At 39.2% G+C, this 24,943-nt stretch overlaps 1 protein-coding gene across 1 annotated transcript in view; it reads left to right on the top strand.

The window, feature by feature from the left end:
• The window catches only part of CDON (cell adhesion associated, oncogene regulated), a gene marked incomplete at its 3' end in the record, with an annotated part of 66,468 nt that overhangs the window by 4,710 nt on the left and 36,815 nt on the right, over window positions 1-24,943 (top strand). The window contains exons 4-11 of the mRNA XM_080705262.1: window positions 574-717; window positions 1,646-1,933; window positions 3,496-3,765; window positions 10,331-10,684; window positions 16,109-16,386; window positions 18,372-18,546; window positions 20,277-20,408; window positions 24,285-24,488. Of these exons, the coding sequence (XP_080561388.1) occupies window positions 574-717; window positions 1,646-1,933; window positions 3,496-3,765; window positions 10,331-10,684; window positions 16,109-16,386; window positions 18,372-18,546; window positions 20,277-20,408; window positions 24,285-24,488 (1,845 nt within the window). The remainder of the gene's footprint in view (window positions 1-573; window positions 718-1,645; window positions 1,934-3,495; window positions 3,766-10,330; window positions 10,685-16,108; window positions 16,387-18,371; window positions 18,547-20,276; window positions 20,409-24,284; window positions 24,489-24,943) is intronic.

Genomic DNA, 24,943 nt, shown 5'->3' with positions numbered 1-24,943 from the left:
AAGTACTTTGCCACTCTGTTCCCTTTATTTCCTTTGTAGAATTTATCACTCCTGGTAGGTATTCTTGTTTCTTGTTTGTTATTTCTCTTTCTCTGCCGCCCTCACCCTCTAATGGAATGTTAGCTGCACGCACACAGGACCTTTGTCTGCTTTCTCTACTGCTGTGTCACGTGTGCCTGGGCCACGATGGGCAGAAAATAGCCACCCGATGTGTACTTAGGAAAAAAAACCTAGACAGTGAATGGATGCCCTGTCACCAGTGCTTTGGGCAGAGGTTTGTAGGGTGGTAGCAGTGCTGTCTCTGCCCAAATGTACTGCTTGTACTTTCGTACTTGGGACCCACTCAGATGTTTCCGATGAGTTAGGTTTTGTTACCCCAGTGCTGTTGACTTGTCTTTTTCTTTTCTGCCTTGACTTTCTCTTTCTTTCACTTAATGAATTTTCCTCAATTGCTTGTTTGCTGCGAGTCCTCTGTGTAAACCTAAAGCACAACTGGGAACCTTCGTTAGTTTTCATCGTGTTGTCCTGGTCTTCAGAGAGAGAGAGGCCTAACTATACTTCTTTCTTCTCCAGGGAATTACATAATTCTTCCATCAGGAAATCTCCAGATTTTGAATGTATCCTCAGAGGACAAGGGTTCATACAAATGCGCAGTTTATAATCCTGTCACCCAGGAATTAAAAGTTGAGCCCATTGGCCAAAAGCTCCTTGTGAGTCGTAAGTATTTGGGAGAGCAATGGTAACTAGCAAAGGAAGAGTCCTCACTAGTGTTGCTTCTAGCCTGGCATAGTAGCACACGTCTCTAATACCAGCCACGTAGGAGGATTACAAGCTGGAGACCAGCCTGGGCAATTTAGCGAGACTGTCTCAGAACAAGAGAATAAAGTACAAAAGGCTGGGGAGGTATCACTACTGGGGACAATCCTCAGTACTGCCAAAAAAAAAAAAAAAAAAGAAATACACACACACAGAGAGAGAGAGAGAGAGAGAGAGAGAGAGAGAGAGAGAGAGAGAGAGAGCGCGCGAGAGCGAGCGAGCGAGCGAGCTCATAAAAGGTTGAGGAAGAAGAGCTCTTTTTTTTTCAGATGTGTTTATCCTAAGAAAATCTTAGGAAAAAAGTAAAGTCATTCATGCTTTATAGTAGGACTGCACATGGTTTAAAATAGAATGTTTTAAAAGGGAACTTTTGCTCAGGGTGGCAAAGTAAATACATGTGGACAATTTCACCCTTTGCTCAAATAAAAAGAACCTATAGAGGAAATATAACCTTATAGTAGTGGTAATCAAATTGGTGGCTAAATACAAAGTATGGGGAAAAAGGAGCTATATCTGTTCTTTTTCAGATATGCTAAAAATGATGGCTGATTTTAGATGATAGTTGTGAGTTGTAGTACCAGTAGGCAGAGCACAGTGGTTTCTAGGTGTGCTGAGAGTTCTGTTTCTTAAAGTGCTAATTCAGAAATGGCACTAAAGGGACACAGAATCTTTTCATTTGAATCCTGAATTAAAAATGATTTGCTGACCAAATGCAACCTCCTTGTAGAAAGAAGACTGATTAGGAGTGTGCAGGTGCTCACAGCTTTGCTGAGGAAGAAATTGGGTAGGAATCCTTACTGATGACATTTGCCTTCCCTTCCTTTTCCAGGCTCCTCCTCAGATGGGTTTCACATTCTTCACCCTGCCCTCCCGCAGACACTGGCTGTCCTTTCTCATACCCCCGTGACCCTGGAGTGTGTGGTGAGTGGGGTCCTGACCACCCAGGTGTATTGGCTGAAGGACGGGCAGGACCCTATGCCAGGAAGCAACTGGAAAAGGCTGTCTTCTCACCTCACCACAGCCAGCATTGACCCAGCTGACTCTGGAAACTATTCCTGTGTGGTGGGCAACAAGTCTGGGGATGTCAAACATGTCACTTACACGGTTAATGTACTTGGTAAGATGTGACTCAGTCAGCTTTTTTTTTTTTTTTTTTTTTTTTTTTGCTTTAAAAATCAGTCTATTTCCTGGTCTGATGTGTGAAAGTGTTTGTGAGCTAAAACTGAAACGGTATATCTGGAGTTCTGCCCCAGTAGCCAGAATAAGCTTCATTCTTCTCAAGGACTGCTGGGTTTGGCGTTATTTCTGGGTGGCATAGGATGTTCCCCATGTGATGCTCATGGGAAGCCCTCCCTGCGTCATGGCTTAACATGAGCTTGTTCTCCCTTCTTCATGACTCTGAGGGAAGAAACTAGAGTTCAGTGGAATGGAGGATTCTGGTGTGTATCTGGTGTGCCAAGACAGACTACTGACTAGAAATTGACATCTCAAAATATAAATAATTCTGTTTAATTTCTTTTCCTTTCTGGCACACTTATACACTATCTGACTCATGAAATTTGCATGATTTCTACCTGCATTTCTATACTCTTTATCTCAAAGCAATTTCTTTCTTACCAGCTAACTCTCTCAATGACATGTGTAGCAACAAAAAATGTTTTCCTGTATTAAATGGGGTTACATGAAAACTAGAAAAATAAAGTGAATAGGAAGTGGTTTCATAGTAAACAATTTTTGTAAATCTTAAGTGTGTTATTTATTTAGACCATAGGTTCCCAAAGTGGGCAATACCATTCTCCAGAAGGTGCTAGAATGAAATACAGAGACATAAAAGAATGCAAATTGGTCACCACATTGCGTATTTCTGTTTATTTGCTTGAAGAATACAGATTTCTAGGGAAATCTGAGAATTTTTTTTCTTTTTTAAAAAAGAGAACAGTAAGCCAGATAAGTTTGGGAATCTATGACTTAGATCTATGGACAATTGTAGATTAGGAGCTCTGGATTTATGTAAGTGTATGATGAGAGGACTGTAAAATTCAGTGATAGGGCTCGGGGCGTAGTTCAGTGGTAGACTGCCTGCTCACCATATGTGAGGCCCTGGTATAAGAATTGACTTATATAAGAACTGACTTATATAAGAACTGACTTATAAGAACTTTTCTTGGTATAAGAACTGACTTCATGGGTTCTAAAGAAAAGGTTTTGTGTTTTTGTTTTTCCCCCGTAATACACCTAATCTCAAAGTACACTGGGTCATAAAAAGAATTTAAAATTATAAAAGATTTTTCTTTTTTGTCTCTTGTTCAGTGTGAAATTAACTACTTCAGAGAAATAGTTAATTTATTTTAAACTAATCACCTGAAGTAAATGCTAAGAGAAGCCCATAATTAGAGACTATTGTGTTTGGATATATAATGGGTGTTGGAGGAGTTGAGTGCATGGATCAGTCTAAACAAAAGAGACAATAACTTATTAGTAACATACAGTTCATCTTATTAGTAAAAAGTTAAAATATATTTCTGATTTTTTATTGATGACCACAGCAGATGGAAGAATGTAAATAAAGAATATAATTTGTTTTCAACTAGATATTGGTAGAGAGATTTTATGACTTGTGTGATAATTTATAAAGTGCATCTTGAAGGCTAGAGTTTAACTTGCATGCTTTATTTTCAGAACATGCTTCAATTTCTAAAGGACTGCAGGATCAGAAAGTATCACTGGGTGCCACAGTGCATTTTGCCTGTGATATTCGTGGGAACCCAGCCCCCAACTGTACATGGTTTCATAATGCACAACCTATTCATCCTTCCCCACGACATCTAACTTCAGGGAACACACTGAAAATCACTGGGGTTACAATGGAAGATTCTGGACTGTATCAGTGTGTAGCAGATAATGGGATTGGATTTATGCAGTCTACTGGAAGACTTCAGGTAGAAAAAGGTGAGCTTTTAGGTCATGTAATCATACCAAATTTTACTTCTTAAATAGGCTTTTATATAGTTATTAAAAACTAGGTCATTTTTACTAAAAGAATAATTCTATCACCATACCAGAACTGTACTCATTTTCTATGTTCTTTTCTAGTGATAGACATTTCCATGAAGAAACCACCTTATTTGATCAAGTTCATTATAAAACTGTTTTTAGGCCAGGATGTGTTTAATTCATCATTCTCACTGCTGTGACCCAAAACACCTGACTACAGCAACTTAGAAGAAGGAGCTCTATTTGCTCACGGGCCTAGAGATTTCAGAGGTTCAGTTCATGTAAGGCCTATTACATCTGTGGAGCTCAATGCATGGCAGAGGAGGCAGAGAGAGGGAGGAAGTGCTCTGCTCTCACACCACAAGGCAGGAAGCAAGAGAGCAATCAAGGGCATTCAAAGACACAAGCATAGTCTCCGGGGTCACACCCCCAGTGACCTACCTCCTCCAGCCACAGCCTGACTGCCTAGCTTACTACTCATTAAACCCATTAAAATGAATTTACTCACTAATGAGATTGCAGCCCTCATGATTTAATTATATCAACTCTCAACATTAATACATGAGTTCTTTCAGGAGACATTCTGTATCTAACCATAACAGGGTGGAGTTCAGTGGTAGAGACCTTGCTTTGCATGCCTGAGGCCCTGGATTCCACTCTCAGCACCAGAAGAAAAGTAAAGCAGGAGAAATTCATTTTAATAAAATGTATTTTCAACAGTACTATATAGTTTAAAAGGTATATGGTAAAATATCTTACTTCTGTTCCATAGCCAGTCAGGTTCCTTTTTAGATCTAACTGGTTTTATCAGTTTCTGAAATATCCTTGTATACAAGCAGTTACATACCACACTTGCACATGCGTGCACATGTGTGTGCGTATACATTTTATAACAGTGTCTGTTTTTTACCTAAGCTGTAGTTGCATTCTTTACCCTAATTTTTTTTCTTAACACTTATTTTGGATATCTTCCACGTAGTACACAAAAGAGTATTTTCATTCCTTTTTTGAAAATGGCTGCTTAGTATTTCAATGTACAGTTGTAACAATTTGACTGGTACCTTATTGATATGTTTTTAGTTTTTGCTATTACAACTAGTTTTGTAATGAATGTACTTCAAAGATTTTTTTGCATATATGTGAGTATACATGGAAGAAATTCCCAAAAATGAGTTCAAAGAATAAAACCACATCTATATTGAAAATTGTAATAAATATTACTGATTTGATCTCTATAATTGTTACGAGTTTATACTCTCATGAGTAATGTATAACTCTGCCTGTTTCCCCATAATCATCACCAAGCAGAGTGTTATTAATTTTATTTTTATCCTTGCCAATCTAGTTACTTAAAAAAATACCTTGTAGGCTGGGCGTGGTGGCGCACACTTGTAATCCCTGCACTTAGGAGGCGGAGACAGGAGAATCGTGCAGGTTCGAAGCCAGCCTCGCTGGCTTAAGAGTCCCTGTTTCCAAATAAAAATACAAAATAGGTCTGGGAGTGTAGCCCGGAGGTAGAAGGGTTACCACCACCAAACAAAACAAAACAAAACAAAAACCTTGTAGTATGTATTTTATTATAAATGAAGCCAAGCATCTTTACTTTTCACATGTTTGAGAGCACTTTGAACTTACTTCCCTGTATATTGACTGTCTGTTGTTGTTTTGCCCATTTAAAAATTTAGATTTGGGGTGTTAACCTCATTGCCTTATAAAAAATTTTTATGTTAGGGAAATTGATTAATGATATGAGTTACAACATTTCAAATTTCAGAGAGTCAGTATTGAAAAGATATTTTTAATCTTAGTATAATTAATTTAGAGAGTTAATATGAAAGATATTTTTTTAAAAAAATTGCATGTATGTGGAAACTTTAAATTATACTTCCCAATAATGGAATCAAAAAAAGAAATCACAGTGGAAATTTAAATTACTTCAAACTGAATGGTGATGCCACAATCCCACAGATTGTGTTCTATGGGAGGTCATCAAAAGAATTCAGAAGGAAACATGTAATCCTATATGCTTATAAAAGAAAACTAATAAGGCCTAAAATTAGTAAGTAAAAGAAGAACAATAGATTCAAAGAAAGCATGTGAAAGGTAATAAAAATTAGAGCATAAAGAAATTAAATGGAAAAGAAATATAAAAACAGAACAAATAAACCAGGTGTGGTGGTACATACCTGTAATCCCAGTATTTGGGGGACTGGGATGGGAGGATCACAGGTTTGAAGACAGCTTCGGCAAGTAGTAAGACTCATCAACCTAGCGAGATGCTGTTTCAAAATAAAATAATAAAATCCAGGCGTGGTGGCATATGCCAGTACTTGGGAGGCTGAGATAGGAGGATCACAGGTTTGTGGCCAGCCTCAGCTACTTAGGTCCTCAGCAATTTTTTTTTTTTTTTTTTTTTTGGTGGTACTGGGGGTGGAACCCAGGGGCTTTCTGCCTCTGGGCTCTATTCCCAGCCCTATTTTTTAATATTTTATTTGGAAACAGGGTCTCACTAAGTTGCTGAGAGCCTCACTAAGTAGCTGAGGCTGGCTTGGAACCTGTACGATCCTCCTGACTCAGCCTTCCAAGCGCGGGGATTACAAGCATGCGCCACCATGCCTGGTGGTCCTCAGCGATTTAATGAGACCCAGTTTCAAAATAAAAAAATAAAAAATAGGGCTAAGGGCGTAGCTCTGAGGTAGACTGCCCCTGGGTTCCATCCCCAGTAACACACACACACACACACACACACACACACACACACACACACACGATAAAAGTTGATTCTTTGATCAGTTGAAATGATCTAATGAAATTAGAAAGTCAGCTTTTAAAAACATCACTGTGACTAAAATACCTAGCAAGAACAACTTAGAGGAGGAAAGGTTTATTTTGGCTCAGGGTTTCAGAGGTTCAATCCATGGCCCACTGGCCTCAAGGCAGAAACATCGTGGTGACAGGATGTTGTGGAGGGAAGCTGCTTAGAGCACTTGGGAAGCAGAGAAAGCAAGAGAAAGGGGCCAGGGACACATATTCCTTAAGGTGTCCCCTCCAAGTGCATGCCCCCAATGACCCAGCTTCCTTTCACTAGGCTCTGCCTCCTAAAGGTTCTCCCACCTCCCAGCAGTGCCATAGGCTGGGGACCAAGTCTTTAGTACTTGGGCATTTGGGGGGCATTTAAGATCAACACTATAGCAAGGACAAGTTTTGAGGAAACATATAACTTAGCAAGTCCGACTTAAATAAAAAGCCTGACTAGTCCTACAAATATGAAAGAAATTGAGTAAGTTAAAATATCTTCCCACAAAGAAAACACCAGACCAGATGGTTTTATGGAAGCTCTACCAAGCTTGCAAGTAACAGATCATTCCAAATATTACACAGCTCTCCCAGAGAAAGATGAAAATTTTCCAGGCAGCACAGTCTTGATTGCAGAATCACAGAAGGATGGTACAAGAAAAGAAAATCAAAGGTCAGTCTTTTTTATGAGTAGAGGTATAAAATTCCTAAGTAAAGTATTAGCAAGCCAGGAATGTATAAAAAATAAAGTGCTTCTTGATCAAGCAGAAATCTATCAGAAATTTAAATGATCTTTCACCCTATTGTTTTGAATCAAGGAGAAAAACAGTGATTATGTGACTAGAGGTTGGAGATATTGGGCATAATTCAGTATCCATGTTAAATACTCTGAAAAATGAAATAGAAGGAAGCTTTCTTAATTTGAAAAAAAGCTATCTAACAAGAACTTGCATGAAACATCACCTTTTGTGGGTTTTTTTTTTTTTTTTGCGGTTCTGGAGATTAAACTCAGGCATTCTACCTCCAAGTTATACCCTAGCCCTATTTTTTAATTTTTTAATTTTTATGTTCAAACAATGTCTCACTAAGTTGCAGAGGCCTCACTAAGTAGCTGCGGCTGGCTGTGAACCTGGGATCCTCTTGTCTCAGCCTCCCAAGTACTGGAATTACAAGTGTGTGCCATCATACCCGGCTGAAACGTCACTTTTAATGGTGAAATATAAGAAGCACTCCCTTTAAAATCTATTTAAGTCATCATTATATTGGAGATCTTAACCAGAATAGAAAGAAATAAAAAGAAGTAAGAAAGAACCCAAACTGTTACTAATTTACAACTGACATGATTGCCATCACAGACTTCCAAATAATTTGCTAGATGTTGTTATTATTACAAATAATAACATTTAGCCAGGTGCTTCTTGGGAGGCTCTGGCAGGAGCATCACAAGTTTGAGGCCAGACTCAGCAATGTAAATAGACCCTGCCTCAAAATGAAATATAAAAAGGTCTGGGGGAATATCTTGGTGGTAAGACACCTTTAATTCAATCCCAGGTGGAGGCATCTCCTCCACCCCGTGCTTCTTCTTGATGTACCATCCATCACAGGCCCAAGGAACAGGGCCAATACACCCGAACCAGTTTCCTTTTTATATGCAAATAATAAGCAGAAAATGCCATTTAAAATCATTTTTAAAAAATAAAAATTAAGCCGGGCGTGGTGGCGCATGCTTGTAATTCCCGCTCTTGGGAGGTGGAGACAGGAGGATCGCGCTGGTTCGGAGCCAGCCTCTCTGGCTTAAGAGACCCTGTTTTCACATAAAAAGCAAAAAAATAGGTCTGGGAGTGTAGCCCGTGGGAGTGTATCCCAGAGGTAGAAGGGCTTCCAGGAACCCCAGTACCACCAAATAAATAAATAAATAAAAATCACACACACACACACACACACACACACACACACACACACACACATACGTGTGTGTGTGTGTGTGTGTGTGTATATATATGAATGAATAATTGGTGGTACTGGGGTTCCTGGAAACCCTTCTACCTCCAGGCTATACTCCCAGACCGATTTTGTATTTTTATTTGGAAACAGGGTCTCTTAAGCCAGTAAGGCTGGCTTTGAACCTGCGCGATCCTCCTGTCTCCGCCTCCCAAGAGTGGGGATTACAAATGTGCACCACCACACCTGGCAAAAAAATTGTATTTTATATTAGCAACATTAAAGCAGATACAACTATATAGAAAGACATACCACTTCCTGTCTGGTATTTCAGAAAAATTTCTGTAGATTCATGTTATTCCAATTAAAATATCAGAATAGTTTGAGGACTTTTAGAAACTGATTCTAAAATGTATACAGTCAGAAAACCTAGAATAGCTTAGGCACTCTAAAGAAGAGAAGGAACATAGAAGACTTCCTTTAAACTTAATAGTAACTTAAAAAGTGTTGTATTAGTGCAGGAACAAATAGACTCTGCCAGAAACATGTTTGCATATAGTAGTTGACTGAGCTGCCATGTATATCAGCAGGATATACACGGGGGAGGATATCTGTTTCAAGTTTTGATGTGGGATCAGTGGTTATCAAAATGAAGAAAAATTAAATTAAATTTAACCCACATGGTATACAAAGGTAAATTCCCATTGTGTTAAAGACCTAAATATGAAAGCTAAATTGAAAATATTTTTGAAGAATATGTTAGAGAATTTCTGTATGCTTAATATTGATTTTAACAAGACATTATAAAAAGGAAATTACAAAGATATGACTACATTGAAATGAAATCATCCTCATTATTAAAAGATACTTTAAAATGTAAAGAGAAGTAATAAACTAGGGAAAGATAATAGCAACATACATAACTTTGCAAAACAACCGTACTTATTATATACAAAGAACTCTGAACCATTTTACAAAAAAGATAAATGACCTAGGAAATTTGAAAAAAGGCGTATCACAGGAAAAGAAAATAGGATTGGCACATAAACATATAAAAAAGATGTTCAATTTAATTAGTACTCAGGGAAACACAGGTTTTCACTAGTGAGGTAGCATTTTACACTCATGTGCCAAAAATTTAGAAACCTGATAAGATCAAGTCCAGTGTGGGTTGGTTTTATCAGGCCTGAGAAATTAGTCTAAAGAAAAAAGATAAACACGTGTTAATCAATATTCCATGGTGTTCGACTTCCATAGGAAACTAGGACCAAAAGAAGACTTGGTGACACTTTAGCAACAAAGTGTTGTTCATGTGAATGATAAGGGATAGTGTATTAATTTTTATTTAAAACAGTCCCTCCAAGCTTTTTATAGTCAGATCCCCTCCAGAACTCACATTTCTTGAAGGAATATTATTTAGTGTTATATACTTCTTTACATTTTTTTCATGTTAAGGTCGAAGATTTTATCTGGTCAGATAGGTATAGTGGTCAGATAGGTACAGTATACCTATTGGAAAGTGCTCAGTAGACTTCTTTGCATGTTTTTTTTTTTTCTTTCTGAAGGACAGGAAAATCTATGTAGGTATTGTCTAGGAGCCCAAAACTATGAAAAACGCTACTATTTATTGACAGTTTTACTTGTCGAAAATTAAGAAAGGAATTAGCAAGAAGGGAGGTGTCTTCTAACCCCTTACTTCTTTAGTAGGATGAAATTATTTTGCAGCATGGAGACTAGCAATGTTTCTAATCTTTGGTATGTGAATGGCTTTTGTTTTTAATAGACCAAGGATTTAAGCCAGTCATAATCACAGCACCAGCAAGTGCAAAGGTGGTCGGTGGAGACTTTGTTACTTTGTCCTGCAATGCTACTGGAGTGCCAGTTCCTGTCATTCGCTGGTATGGCGGCCAAGGATTGATAACCAGCCACCCATCTCAAGTCCTTCGGTCTAAATCCCGGAAGTCACACTTACTAAGACCTGGGGGCCTTGACTTGGATCCTGTCTATTTCATCATGTCCCGAGCTGGCTCCAGCTCTCTCTCTATTCAGGCCGTTTCTGAGAAACATGCTGGGAAATACATCTGTGAAGCTCTGAACGATCATGGCACTGCACAGGCAGAAGCATTTCTCACAGTTGGTGAGTTGGCATTTGTATGTCTCCTCAGTTGCATAATGTCCTTTTCTAGTCAGAGAATAGGTGATTTAAGAAGTTATTTTAGCCGAGTGTGGTGGCGCACACTTGTAATCCCCGCGCTTGGGAGGCTGAGACAGGAGGATTGCGCAGGTTCGAAGCCAGCCTCAGCTACTGAGTGAGACCCTGTTTCCAAAAAAATTATAAAATAGGTCTGGGAGTATAGCCCCGAGGTAGAAAAGCTCCTGTGTTCCTACCCCCAGTACCACAAATAAATAAACAAACAAACAAGTAAATGTTATTTTAATGAATGCTGCAATTTCCAAATGCCTGTATTTTTTCCCATGATAGTGTAATATAGATCTGCATTTTGCAATATATGAATCAGACAAACCTTTGTGTTCATTTCTGATGCGTTGTTTAAGGGTATGCTTGTCAAATAGAAGGTTCTTATTTGGGAGCAAACTCAAAGTATAATTTGACTTTGGGAGTAATGCTTTTGGTTTTCTAAGATACTGAAATTGTTACTGCAGGCATTTTTTTTTTTTTTTTTTAGCCCTTGATAAGTATGGGATTCAAAGTCTATGGTTTTGGTTTTCACTGAGAATGCAGACTTATGGTTCCATTGGATAATATCTGTATGTGTTTATTTTCTTTAACCTAATCAAAATTTTTTCTAGTGAGATGTGTAATAATTGCTTATATTCTACTGATTTTTGTGGTGATAACTATATGATTTTTAAATATAGGCATATAGAATATCAATTTTATTGAAAATTAAAGTTGACTTAATTCAAACTCAGATCTTAGATCAGTGGGCATTTAGAGTAGCATTCCCGCACAACTGGTCATTTGGGTGGATTGTTGCTGTATTTGTTTTGTGAGAGGCACACTGGATAGTTCTGCCTTTAGTGGTAGGCGACTGGGGTCCCTGCCCTAGGCCTCTGAGTTGGAGGGCTCACGTGGCCCTTTGTCTGGATCCTCAGGGCCCATGGACAAAGAGCCCATGGGGTCAAGGTCCGTGCTTATCATGATCCTGCTGTTCACATTCTTCCCCTGGATAACAGGTCTCCAGCTCTAGAATTCCTGCTTTAATTAGTTCACAGCCTGGTTCCACATGGGTGTTTCTGGTTATCCGCCACAGCAGAGACCACACTATCAGAATGTAGGCACCCTTGCGCCACAAGAGGGGCCCGTGAGTGTGGTCTTTGGAAGAAGAGTAATGTGTGTGGTAGACAGAGTTGGATGTTTGCAATCCTGTTTCTTTTCACATGCAAGCAAGGACCTTCTAACTCTTGATGGAGCTAGGGGTTGGAAGAGAAGTGGGAAGGCCAAGGACTACCTTGGGCTGCTTCATGAATGTGAGAGGGAGCAGTCGTGGGAGGAGGAGCATGCAGGCTGTGTTGGAATCCTGGCTTTGCTGTCCAGAGCTCTATGCTCCTGTTTCTTCCTCTGTGCAACAAGTATAGTGAAGATGCCATGCTTACAGGGGAGAAGTGAAAATTACAGGAGCCAATCCATGTAAAATACTTAGAATCGTGTCTGATAATAGAAAATTTCCATAAATACCTAGATTTAGGTTATGTCTCTTTCAATTTAATTATTAAATTATAGATATCCATTGTTGTGGTTTTACAGTGATGGAAGGAATAGTTATGATTTTATTAACCATAAAAAAATCTCATGCAAAAAGGTAGTTGAGTGTTGTATAAGTTTATACATATATATATATATATATATATACATTTATGTGTACATGTTTATTTATTCCACTAGGTGAAAATAAGAGTGCCTTTGCTCCAGATTGTTAGCTGTATGATAGGTGTAAAGAAGGAGCTGTTTGGATAGAATTTAGAAGAATGATTATTTTATACAGGTATACAGTGTAGGGAGACATAGTTATCATGGTCACAGCTGATGGAACTGGACATCTTGTCTAACCTTTTCTCATTTTAAATATCAGAAAGCAGAAGCCCTTAGAAGTTGTTACACAGGTTAACTTGTTTAGGTTAATATCTTTAAGATATTCCCTGCTCCAGGATTTTTCTCCTTCCCTAAACACCACCACAATGGATAACTTGATATTAACTCACTAGCGACAATCATAGCCTAATAGTATTTATGGAAAGCTTTTTATTGCCAGACATAATTCTAATCACTTCTTAGATACTACTTTTGTGTATGAGCATACCGTCAGCTACAGCCTACCTACATGTCTCTTTGTATGGTCTACAATAATTCTTAAGATCCAGCTGGATACCCCCCCCATACTGGAAATGGAACCCAGGGGAATTCTACCTCTGAGCTACACCCCCAGCCCTATTTTTTATTCTTTGTTTTGAAACAGTGTCTCACTGAGTTGCAAAGAGCCTCACTAAGCAGTAGCTGAAGCTGGCTGTGAAACTTGATCCTCCGGTCTCAGCCTCCAGAGTGCTGGGATTAGAAGTGTGCGCCACCACACCCAGCTGGATTTATTAAAACTCAATACGTAACAACCCACTTATTTGTATAGAAATATGAGCTTTATTAGTTTTTAGCATATCTAGTCATTTACTTTATTCTTGTGAAGGGAGGAGTAAGATGGTTCAAGAGAGTGATTACTACCCTCTCCCCTTTTTTTCTTTCCAGAGACCTTGGGTTTCTGAGTTTCTGGGTATGTAAATATTTGCAGAGTGAGCTGTAACTGTTCAACACTAACATGGGAGCTGGCCTGGGTTTTCTTCATCATGTGGGCTGGGGGTTGCTGGTTTGAGCCGTCACAGTGGGAACATCCTAGACGATGTGGTTGTCTTCCCTATTTAATTAGTTGAAACTCAGTCGTGAAAGTCATTTACTTTGCCATGGCTTTATCAGTCTCTTTTCTAATTCAAAAACAATTTACCTTAAAAATGCAAGAAGTCCAGTTTACTTAGTACACAGTTTTGCAGATAAGTTGAGATAATACAAGAGAATACTTTTGAAAGTACTGACAGTCTCCAACTTACCATGGTTCGAGTTAAGATTTTTGACTTTAAGATGGTGTGGAAGTGATATGTGTTCAGCAGAAACTGTACTTCGAACCTTGGTCTTTTTCTGGGTTAGTAATAAGAAGTATCGTGCTCTGCTGCAGTGCTGGTCAAGGGCAGTGAGCTGCAGCTCCCAGCTAGCCATTCTGCCCTGAGCTCAACAGCCACTACTCTGGTATACAGTGTTACTTAGCTACTGTGTTCAGTAGGATAGGACTGTTAAGTGCATTTTAAATTTAACAATATTTTCAATTTACCATGAGTTTATTAGGACCTAAAAAAACACCATTGAAAATCCAGGAGCATCTGTGCCTTCTCAGTGGCTAAATTATACCATTGGGAGCAGCAGAGGACTGTTGGATTAAATTTTTAATAACAATTGTGGAAATGTTATGTTTCACCCCAATAAGAGAAATTAAATTTTGATATTCTTGTAGTGGATAGGCTGCAGCATGAAGCAGCATGAAGTTGTTTTTTTTTTTTTTTTTAATCATGCCCCTGTGTAAACTAAGGCCTGTGGTGTAAGAACTCTTCTGTGGCCAAATACCACTTCCTAGTGGTGAGCTGCTCAAAGGATCCATGAAACTACTAAAGATACAAAGGACCTTCCCCACCACCCCAAGCCACAGCTAATTATCTGAGGCTGTGAGGTCCATTCCTCTGCAAGAGCAGGCACAGATCAGCCTTGAGCGTCCACTCCACATCTGACTCACTAGGTAAACACGACTGTTCCAGGAGCAGTATTTTCAAGTTGTCTCAGTGAACTTAATTAGTTTTCTTCTACAGTATTTTCTCACTAGCTTCTTGTTTTTGTTGATGGAGAATGCTTCTGGGACATCCTTTCTCTCTTTTAAACTAACAGACAACTGACCTTACGCTGTTGGTCTGTTTTATTTTTGTTGGTTCTTTACTGAAGTGTCGTAGTTCTCCTACAAACATACCCACCTTTTACCAGGACTCTGACTCACTGTAGCTCTAACATTATTTCCTCCACAAAGAAGCAAATAATAGGAGACCTTTTTGTTGCCAGTTTTAATAGCACTAGAGAGGAACCAACCTTTCACCCTTTGGCTTTATTATATTGGTAATATATTTGTTTTCATAAGTGGCTTTGCAGTTTTTCCCAGCTGCACCTCTAACATTCTTCTGATAGCTATCCGTTAGTGTCTCAGAACCCTAATTTCTTCATTTGTAAAGTCTTAGGAAGTATTACTTTTTACCTGAGAGTGATGTTTTGGGAATTAAATTATATTATGCTTATTAAGTATCTTGCACAGTGCTTGGCACATAGCATGTGCTCCATACTTTTTTTGATATATAAGCTTATTTCTTTGTCAGTACAAATAAATTATTTTTACCTTCTTTGGACATTCTGTATGCTATTAGTAGTAAGTATTAAGGTTTGTCAGCTTGTTTATTTTTATGTCTTTAGGTTGGTATTTTTTAAGCCAACCTTCAATTCTATACACACCATACTTTTATCAGTGTTAGTATTGTTCCATTTCTTCCCTTTTCCTATAAGGTAGATTGTTGTGTAGGGTAAGTATCTTTTAGGTGGGGTGCTTCTTGCTACAGAGCTGACTCCCCAAAAGATTAGTGATAAAACTACAACATTTTACTATCTCTTGTTATTTTAGAGGTTAATTAGATGCAGCTGGGCAGTTTTTCTGCTGGCTGTGCTTGGGTCTACAATGCAGTTGTAACCAAAGGTCCCCTAGAGCTGAAGCAGCTAGAGTAGCTTCATTCACATTTTGGACCTATGTGGAGGGCTGGATCCCCTCGCTCTAGCTCTCCCCATTTAATCTCTAGACATGGCTATCTCGGGCATCTCTGTGGCGGCTAGATCCCAAGAGCCCAAATGAAAATAGAAGCACCAGGCCTTCTTCCAGACTTATGCCTGGACTTGGGGTGGGAGGGGCTTCATGCAAGGGTGAATTCTGAAACTATCTTGGGAGATTAGCTATCCAGTAGGTAAGATCTTAAATTTTGACCATTTTCTCACTGTCTCCATCACCTAGTTCCCAGTGGAATGTGTTACCCATTGTGTTTTACTTACCAGCCGGAGGTGAAGCCCAACTGTTCTTCAGTTAAAATCTTCTGAGGTTAAACTAGCAAATTGTTACTGCCAAAGAGGGAGTGGTAGTGCAAAAGAAGAATGAAGACCTTCAGGCCACTCAACTATGGCATCATGCGCTGAATTTTTCAAGCAATTCATCTGCCCTCCCATGAGCAGACGATTGCTACCAGATGTTAGGTGTCACAAATAAAGGGTTACTGGTTTTAACTTCTAGGGTTCTAATGATATGAGTGCTGATAATGTCAGTGTGGCGGTTATATTGCTAACTGGGTAGAAGGTGCTGAAATGAGTTTCTTGAAGCTATCTTCTCTCACTCTCCCCCCCCCCACCCCTTCTGTCTCTTTGTAGTTCCTTTGGAAACAAATACAAAACCGGAAACAGTCACGCCTCCCGATGCTGCTCAGAATGATGAAAGAGACCCAAAAGATGCTTCTGACTCTGGCTCACGGAGCTCATTTCCCATGGCGGCGGCGTCAGAGAAGAATGCCAGCGGAAGCGCTGCCCCTGATGCCCCTATCATACTGAGCCCCCCACAGACCCACAGTCCAGACACGTACAACCTGGTGTGGAGGGCAGGGAAGGATGGCGGACTGCCCATCAACGCCTATTTTGTGAAATATCGAAAGGTAATGCCATCCCATTGGTCACTTCTCTCCTCGCATCGCGGCCCTGTTTGTATGATGTGTGCTTGTTATCTTTTACACTTGTGGAAGGGCAAGGAGCAGAGCAACAGTGTTCCTGAATGGTGAGTTTGTCACAGATTTTCTTCAACATGTGGGATTGACCAAGCTTACAAAAGCCAGAAGAACAAAGAATAGCAGAGCATGGTAGCACACACCAGTAATCTCTGTATTTGGGGGGCAGAGACAGGAGGATTGCAGGTTCAAGGTCAGCCTCAGCAACTTAGCAAGGCCTCAACAACTATACCCTGTTTTAAAAATAAAATAGAACATTGGGCTGAGGATGGAGCCTGGAGGTAAAATACCCCTGGGTTCAATCCCCACTATCATACACACAAATAAAATAGGGCTGGTTGTATAACTTGTAGCTAGAATGCTTCTGGGTTCCCTCTCCACTATCATCCCCTGCCACACATACATAAAATGAAGTATAAGCAGTTTTTCCCCAAATTGGTATTCTAAACATTCCATAACCACTTAACATTTTAAAATCAAACCATATGTTTTAATCCCTTGGGTGTCAAGCTCTGTGAACCACTTTAAAATTGTCATTCTGTCCTTTACTAAGATAGTAGAATACAGGTTTATAAAGCAAATAAGGAAGTTGTTTTCTTAAGAAACATCTGTTTGAATGAAGTCCTCTGGCATTGCTGACAGTTGTTAGCATTTTAGGCTGTCTTAACTGTATCAGAATCCTACATTATTAATTTATTCTATAAACCTTGGGACTCACTCTGTCGATGCTCGAGATAATATTTGTTTTCTATGGGCTCATCTTAAAGCAAAGTACAAAGATGCCTCTTCATTTAACAACACTACTAATAAACAAAATGGAAGGAGAGGTACTGATATTTAGATCATTTTCAGCCGGCGTGGTGGCGCACATTTGTAATCCCCGCACTTGGGAGGCAGAGACAGGAGGATCGCACAGGTTTGAAGCCAGCCGCGCTGGCTAAGAGACCCTGTTTCCAAATAAAAATATAAAAATAAGTCTGGGAGTGTAACCCGGAGGTAGAAGGGCTTCCAGGAACCCCAACCACCAAAAAAAAAATAATCATTTTTTTTGTCTGAGACATTTTAATATCTATTACTTATTTAGTCAATTACTATCTCATTTTTAAAGACTAGAAAAACTAATGTGGTGCTATGATGAAGCTTACCCACCGTTTCTAATGTGATGATTCTTGATGAGAAAAGTAAGTTTTGCTGGTAATCTTATCCACCCTAAATGCTCCGTGCAATATTATCTCTTGGTTTTGTTAACCAAAAACAACTGATTGTATCTCCTTTTATTTCCTCCAACACATATTGGACAATGTCACGACATGAAGCAAGAATGCAAGAGATATATTACCTGTAATTATATAATTTATATACACACAAACGTTTAATATATGATCTTAATTTATATGTATTATGTATCACCCATAATATTAGATACTTATTTTAATGTTCCATTAGTCCAGTAAGAAAAGTGTTGGCCCCATTACAGGTAAAGAAAATGGACTCGGGCCAAGAGTCTTTTTTCAGTGAGAATCCCGGAGTTGCTTCTTATATATATTTTTTCTTTCTTTCTTTTTTGGTATTACTAGGGATTGAAACCAGGGACATTCTTCCTCCCGGATATACCACCAGCTCTATTTTATTTTTTGTTTTGAAACAGGGTCTCACTAGCTTGCTGAGAGTCATGCTGTGTGGCTGAGTGTGTCCTTGAACTTGTAATCCTCTCGTCTCAGCCTCCCAAGTGCTAGAGGACTGCAAGTTTGCACCATCATACTTGCTTATTCCTTTTATTTCTTGATGTGGAGAGCATTGGCTCTTTTACTGTGAATGATACACCACTTTCCAAAACTCTTCTAGAGTCACATGAATTTTAGTTTTTGTCAGATTGCATGCGAGGTTCCCTTTGTTCTGGGGTTTTTCTTGAGCAGCTGGACGATGGTGCTGGAGCGGTGGGAAGCTGGCACACGGTTCGAGTCCCAGGAAGTGAAAATGAGCTGCATTTAACTGAACTGGAGCCTTCTAGTCTGTATGAAGTTTTGATGGTGGCAAGAAGTGCAGCAGGTGAAGGACAGCCAGCCATGCTCACCTTTCGAACCAGCAAAGGTGAGTAGAATTTTCCATCAGAGAGATGAAATGGCGGTCTTGAGGTCAGTTTATTAGTAAGAATCCTTTTGGGTAGCAGAGATTCTTAGATATAAATGTACTAAGCAAGCTAATTATAGCTTCTTTTTTTTTCTTCTTTCCACAGTGGGGTGGTTGTATTATTATTCCATCCCTCTAATATTCTGCAGATATTTTTGAGAGCTTGTGCTATGCAAGGCACTTGAATAGCTGATACAGGGAACACAGAGGTGATCAAGACTAGAGCCTTCTATCTCAGTGGAGCATATACTTTGATAGGGAAAGTAAGATGTATACTGAAATACCAATAAGACAGAATTTAATTCTGTTCAGCTAATATTTACTGAATTCCTTCATGTGTTGAGTAGTATACAAAATAGATAAAACTCCAAGCCCTCATGGAGATCATATTCTAGTTGGAAGAGACTTATACCTAAGTTATAGGTCCTTTAAGAAGGTGGTATTAAAAAGAGAAATAAATTAGGGGGCTGATATGAGAGGTGTTATAATTTAAGCAAGTGGCCAAGGAAGTCCTCAGTTAGTGGTTAGCAGGATTAAAGGAAGGAAGCAGAAAGCCATGTGGATTTCTGGGGAAGGAACATTCCCAGCAGAGAGAATGGCAAGTGCCAAGGCCCCAGTGGCATGTCCTTGGTGTATAACCAGGAATATCAGGGGCCATAGGAACAGGAGCATGGTCACTGGGGAGGCCATAATGGAGCAGTGCACAGGGAGACGGCAGCTGGCCAAGTCACACAGCGCCCCGTGGACCTAGCCAGGACTTTGGCGTTGCCTCCGAGTGAGCTGGGGAGAGCTGCAGCATTTGCACAGAGGGGTGATATGATGGGCATGTGTCCACCAGGATGATTCTGGCTGTGGGGTGTGGGCAGGCCGGAGGAAGGCACGGAGTGGGGACGGATTTTAGCACATGACCAGGACTAAGATTTCTTGCTACAGGAGCACAAGGGAAGGGACTTCTTCCTCTGCGCGGTCCATGAGGGATGGCTTCAGTGAAGATGGCATTGTGGCTCACCGGAAATGAGCAAAGGACTTCAGCAGGCCGAGTTGAGAGCCCGTGGAAAAGTGTTTTAGTTTGTCACTGTAATAGAAAGGAGGTCTGAGGATTGCCTCAGAGAAATTGTCTATTGACTTTCTAACAAGACACCTTCATCTAATTACTAAGTCTGGCCAAAAAATAATGAGTATTTTCTTTAGTTAATTTTTCTTTAGTTTATTTTCACCATTAGTCCTGAGTTAATTATAGAGTTTGACCTATAAATGTGGAAAGACAAGCATGTATTTCAGGTTTTAAAAAAAACAATTTTTTTGCCCATTGAATTATTACAACTTAATGTGACCTTTTTTTCTGTGGAAAAATCTAGCAAGAGGTCTTAAATAATGAACTTTGTTTTAGAATTAAGAAACCTGTACAGTAAAAAGAAAAAAATGAGTTAATAGTGTGAAAACCTTCACTCTGGCCGTTTGGCTTTTTCACTGTGCTGCTTTTCCCACGTGTCAAAGTTAGTATAATGAAGAGAGACACACTTTAGCTTTCTCGGAAAGATAATAGTAAAAAGTAATTTTTCAATCGTTCCCAAAATCACTTCAATTTTTACGATATAGTGTGAGATATAGGTGCTGTGGCAGATCATTTTGTACCTATTTATGTACCGGTTAAGTCTTATGTTGAAGTATTTCTTTTTTAACCTTTCTAGAGAAAATAGCGTCATCAAAAAATACCCAGGCATCCTCCCCACCTATGGGCATCCCTAAGCATCCTGTCATCCCAGAGGCTACAGACAACAATTTTGGAGTGGTGCTTACAGATTCCTCCAGGCACAGTGGAGGTAATGAGAAGAGTTTTCGTCTTATTTTGCGTTTTTTACAGATGCAGCCGTCCTTTTTCAGGCTTTTGGGAGATGCAACAGAATGGAGTGTTTGTTATTCAGATTATATCCTTCCATATAGCTCTTGTAGGTCTTATTTCAACCATTTTTAATGTCCTGGATTTAAATGTTGGCAACTCAGTATTGATTGCTATTTAACCTATGAAACTCAGATTCAAAATGTCCTGTTACTAAATTTTTATAACTCATGGAAAGTTTTTTTCTATCTTCTCTTCAACACCAAAACTAAGTTTATGTTCTGAATTCTGACTTATTATGTGTATGAATTATCAAAATGTATGGTAAGCTTATAATCCCAGTGCTTGGGAGGCTGAGACAGGAAAATCGCAGATTCTTTGCCAGCCTCAGCAATTTAGGCCCTCCTGCAACTTAGTAAGCTCCTGTTTCTAGATTAAAAAAATAAAATAGTGTTTGGGGTATAGCTCAGAGGTAGAATGCCCCTGAGTTCCATCCCCAGTATACCCCCCCCCACACACACACAGTATGGTGGTGCCAGTAGTAAATTTTTTTTACTGAAAGATTATATATCAAATTCACTTTTATTGCTAAATCTAGTCAATATTGTGGGTTCTAAATGTCTGAGCAGTAAAACATTAAGAAGACTTCTATTTAGTATTTAAATTTTATGTTTATCAGTTCTAGTCTAACATGCTTTTTGTGTCCCTCACCCCATCTCTGGTTCTAGGGATCACACCCAGGGCATTACACATGCTCATCCAGCTCAGTGCCACTGAGTGACAGCCCTTGCCCCCTCATGTGCCTTTTGTGGTTGTTCTAATATGTGGGTACATCTAGAAAAAACTTAAGATTTCCTGCTAAGCTCTGAGATTCCTCAGACTGCTCATATTTTTGTAGTTTTCCATGACTTGTTCTCAGACAAGAACAGGTCATAATACTTTGAGCATTCTATCATTAGGAGCCTTGCTTACCTGACTCCTTTCACCTCCCAGGTACTTTTCATTTACCTTAAGCAGATTAGTGATGTGAGTATCCGCTTTATGTGAATAAAGCTAACATAAGAGAAGGAAAAAGTTTACTATTTATTTAACATGTCCTACTACATACCATTCTACATGCTGCAATAGCAGAGATAAGATAATCCTACTTTTGTGGAGTTTACAGTATAGTAGATGATAAAGATATCTAAGCCCATATCAATGAATAGATGAAATAGACAGCTAAGCCCATAGCAGCAAAGGTAATAAAGACAAATAAACCAGAGGTAATATTTTTGGTTCATTTGGCTTGATAATATACTCCGGTATTAGGGGTCACAAGAGAAAGATCCAAGTCTTCCACTTAGAGAGGAGGTGAATAGTGGTAAGAGAAGTTCCTTAGCAACCGAGTTAAGCTGCCAAGGACAGGTGAGATGAAGAAACAGAAATCTAGGTTTTCAGCAGAGACATATCCTTATGCAAGAGATGGACAAATGGCATGTCCTGTTTCATTGAGAGATGAGAGATCTTAGTGTGACTGGTTGCCATGAGGAACAATGGAGGACACAGGTGGGTTCCAGGTGCCTTATATGATGCCCTTAAAAGTTTAGTCATTTGCTGGGAGCTATAAAGAACCCTAAAGGATTTTAAAGAGGAAGAAGAGAGGAATAGCAAAAGATGAGGCTAGAGAAATAATAAGGATGGTGCCAGGGTGATTGAAAGGAGAGAGGCCATATTAAGATTAGAGTGAATGGGATCTACACTGAAGGAGAGGGAGAAAGATGGTGATTTGGGCTTGGGCAATTAGGTGCCATCTGCCAAGACAGACATTAAGAGATTTTAGATGAAGATTATGGATTCATTTCTCGAGATCCTAAGTATGGAGTTATCCAAGCAGAGACAATTATGAAAGTTATTTATCTGATTTTTGTAACAACCTGTTGAGGAAGGTAGCATATTCATATTACAGATTAGGAAGCTGAAGCTCTAGGAGGAATAGCGGCTTGCCTGCAGCCCCCGAGATGGTGGCAGAATTGCTTTGCAGATCCAGGTTTCCCAATTTCAAATGCAGTGTTCTTTCTTTGATACCTTCTTAATGGTCACATACCATTTCCTTTAGTTATTAATAACATTCTTCTCTGTAGAGATATTTTCCCTAATAATTTCCTATTCCCACTTGATCTATGGTGTTTGAAACTCGTATGAATCAGTATAAAGAAGTTGTTTGCATTTCTAGTGCTTAAAAAGAGATTCACTAACAGATCCCTTCATTCTGTTTTCATTGCTTTCTAATTGAAAGGAATACAGTAAGTATCACTCAGAGTTGCCTGCTCTGAATGTATTTCTCTTTTCTTCCAATAACTTAAGCAATTTATTTTTAAAATGCTGCAGTTTTGTTCATACAAATACCACACTCGAAATTATTTCATTGTTTATATATTTGTAATGAGTGTTGAAGAAGGGTTAGATAGAAACTTTGTGGAAGCCAGGCATGGTGGCACAACCCTTTCTTTAATCCTAGTACATGGGAAGCTGAGACAGGATGATCACAAGTTTGAGGACAGCCCCAACAACTTAGTGAGGCTCTCAGCAACCTACTGAGACCCTGTTTGAAAACAAAAAATAAAGAGAGCATGAATTTAGTTCAGAGGTAGAATGCTCCTGGGCTCAGTCTCCAGTACATCAAGAATATAGATAAATAAAAATTAAAAGGAGCTGCGGAGTGTGTCACAGGCTGGAGATGACCAGGGCTCCCACAGTGGCTTCACCAAAGTCATGTCACCAGGGCGCAGAGTTGGCCCTCCTTGTTCCAGCTTTAGAAACCTGTCAACATGCCAAAGGAGCTCTGCTCTCTTGAGAAACACCTCGTATTTACAAAATTTACAGGCGACTCATGTAATGGGAGTGGCATTTTACTAGTTTGCAGTGTAACTGTCATATGAGCCAGACCATTTCTATCGGCATTCTCTCTGTGGGAACCCAGTGGGAGGCCAGGTATATACCCACTGTTTTACTTGGGCAGTGAGAGGAGTTGGGTACTTGATTTAAAAGGGCGATGATGAGCTTACTCTTAATGTTTACACTGGCCGTGGGGTCTAGTCTGTCTAATTGTGGATTAGGGTATCCCTTCCCCTTGGCAGTGCTAACTGCACAATGTTAGATAAAGCTCCCTGACACCCTTTTTCTCCATATTCATGTGTGCCATCTTTCTCGTAGCACTGTTCTTTAATTACATAGCTTGTCTTCCTGCTTTCATCCTGAGCAGTGTTCTCCTCTCCCCATTAGTATCAGTATTGATTTTATCAGTTAAATTTTATCTCTACTTGCTTCTTGCAATTTGTGTTTTGCAGTAGCAATTTCTGTAGCCTTGAGAGATATCAAAATAGGATACAGTGGTAATAGATACTATAATAAGCAGTAGGTTGCTGAATATGTTTTATGTAGTTTGGGTGGATAAAGAAAAACATTGAAATAAGATAGCACATAATTGTGGTTTATTTTAAGTATATTATAAGCTATAACCACAATTAGACTTGAAGCACTAAATAATAATTACTTACACATTGTTTTAGTCATGAATCCAAAAGAGCCTTGTCAAAATTACCAAACTCATTAAGTTACCGTCTTTCAGAGGTACTTAACAAGTCTATCATTTTACTTTTTCTTTCTTGTATTGCCTACACTTGACCATTTCATTTCCCCTTAGCTTTTTAATAGAGGATGAAAAGATAGCCATGATATTATTAATTCTGGCAACAAGTTTGGTACTTTGGAAGGACCTCTAATAACATGAGGTTTGGGACTTGTCCCTTTTAGTTTGTTTAAGTTTTTCTTGTCTCTGACACTGTGGGTTACTGTGGAATGAATGTTCTATTCTCAGTTCCGGAGGCTCCAGATCGGCCTACTATCTCCACTGCCTCAGAGACCTCTGTCTATGTCACCTGGATTCCCCGGGCGAACGGTGGCTCTCCCATCACTGCCTTCAAGGTGGAGTACAAACGGATGAGGTCCAGCGATTGGCTGGTGGCTGCTGAGGACATCCCTCCTTCCAAACTCTCTGTGGAAGTTCGTAGTTTAGAACCAGGTAATAATATTCAAATGTTTCCTTTTTATAAAAAATATCTATGCCAACTTTATATGTATGTTTTAATAACTTGTGGTTTATCTTAAAGTAATAAATTCTTACTGAATGAAATTTAAAAATAAAGGAAATATAAAGAAGAGAATAAGTCACTTCAAATGCCCATCCAAAAATTATCGATGTTTATGTTTTGGAATATTTATTACTTGCCTTCCCTTCCTCTTGATACCTTTTTGATTACTGAGGCTTTTTACCTCTGAACTAGATCCCTAGCCCTTTTTATTTTTATTTTTGAAACAGAATCTTGCTAAGTTGCTGAGGCTGATCTCAAAGCTGTGATCCTCCTGTCTCAGCCTCCCAAGCACTAGGGTTATAGGCATGTACAACTGTGTCTGGCCTTTCTTTTTTCTTTTTAATATACTTTGGGATCATGCCATGAATATTGTTTTGTGTCACTC

This window comes from Muscardinus avellanarius (genome assembly GCF_963383645.1).
Source record: "Muscardinus avellanarius genome assembly, chromosome: 1".
NCBI classification, from domain to species: Eukaryota; Metazoa; Chordata; class Mammalia; order Rodentia; family Gliridae; genus Muscardinus; species Muscardinus avellanarius.
This window is presented reverse-complemented; position numbering and strand designations above follow the sequence as displayed.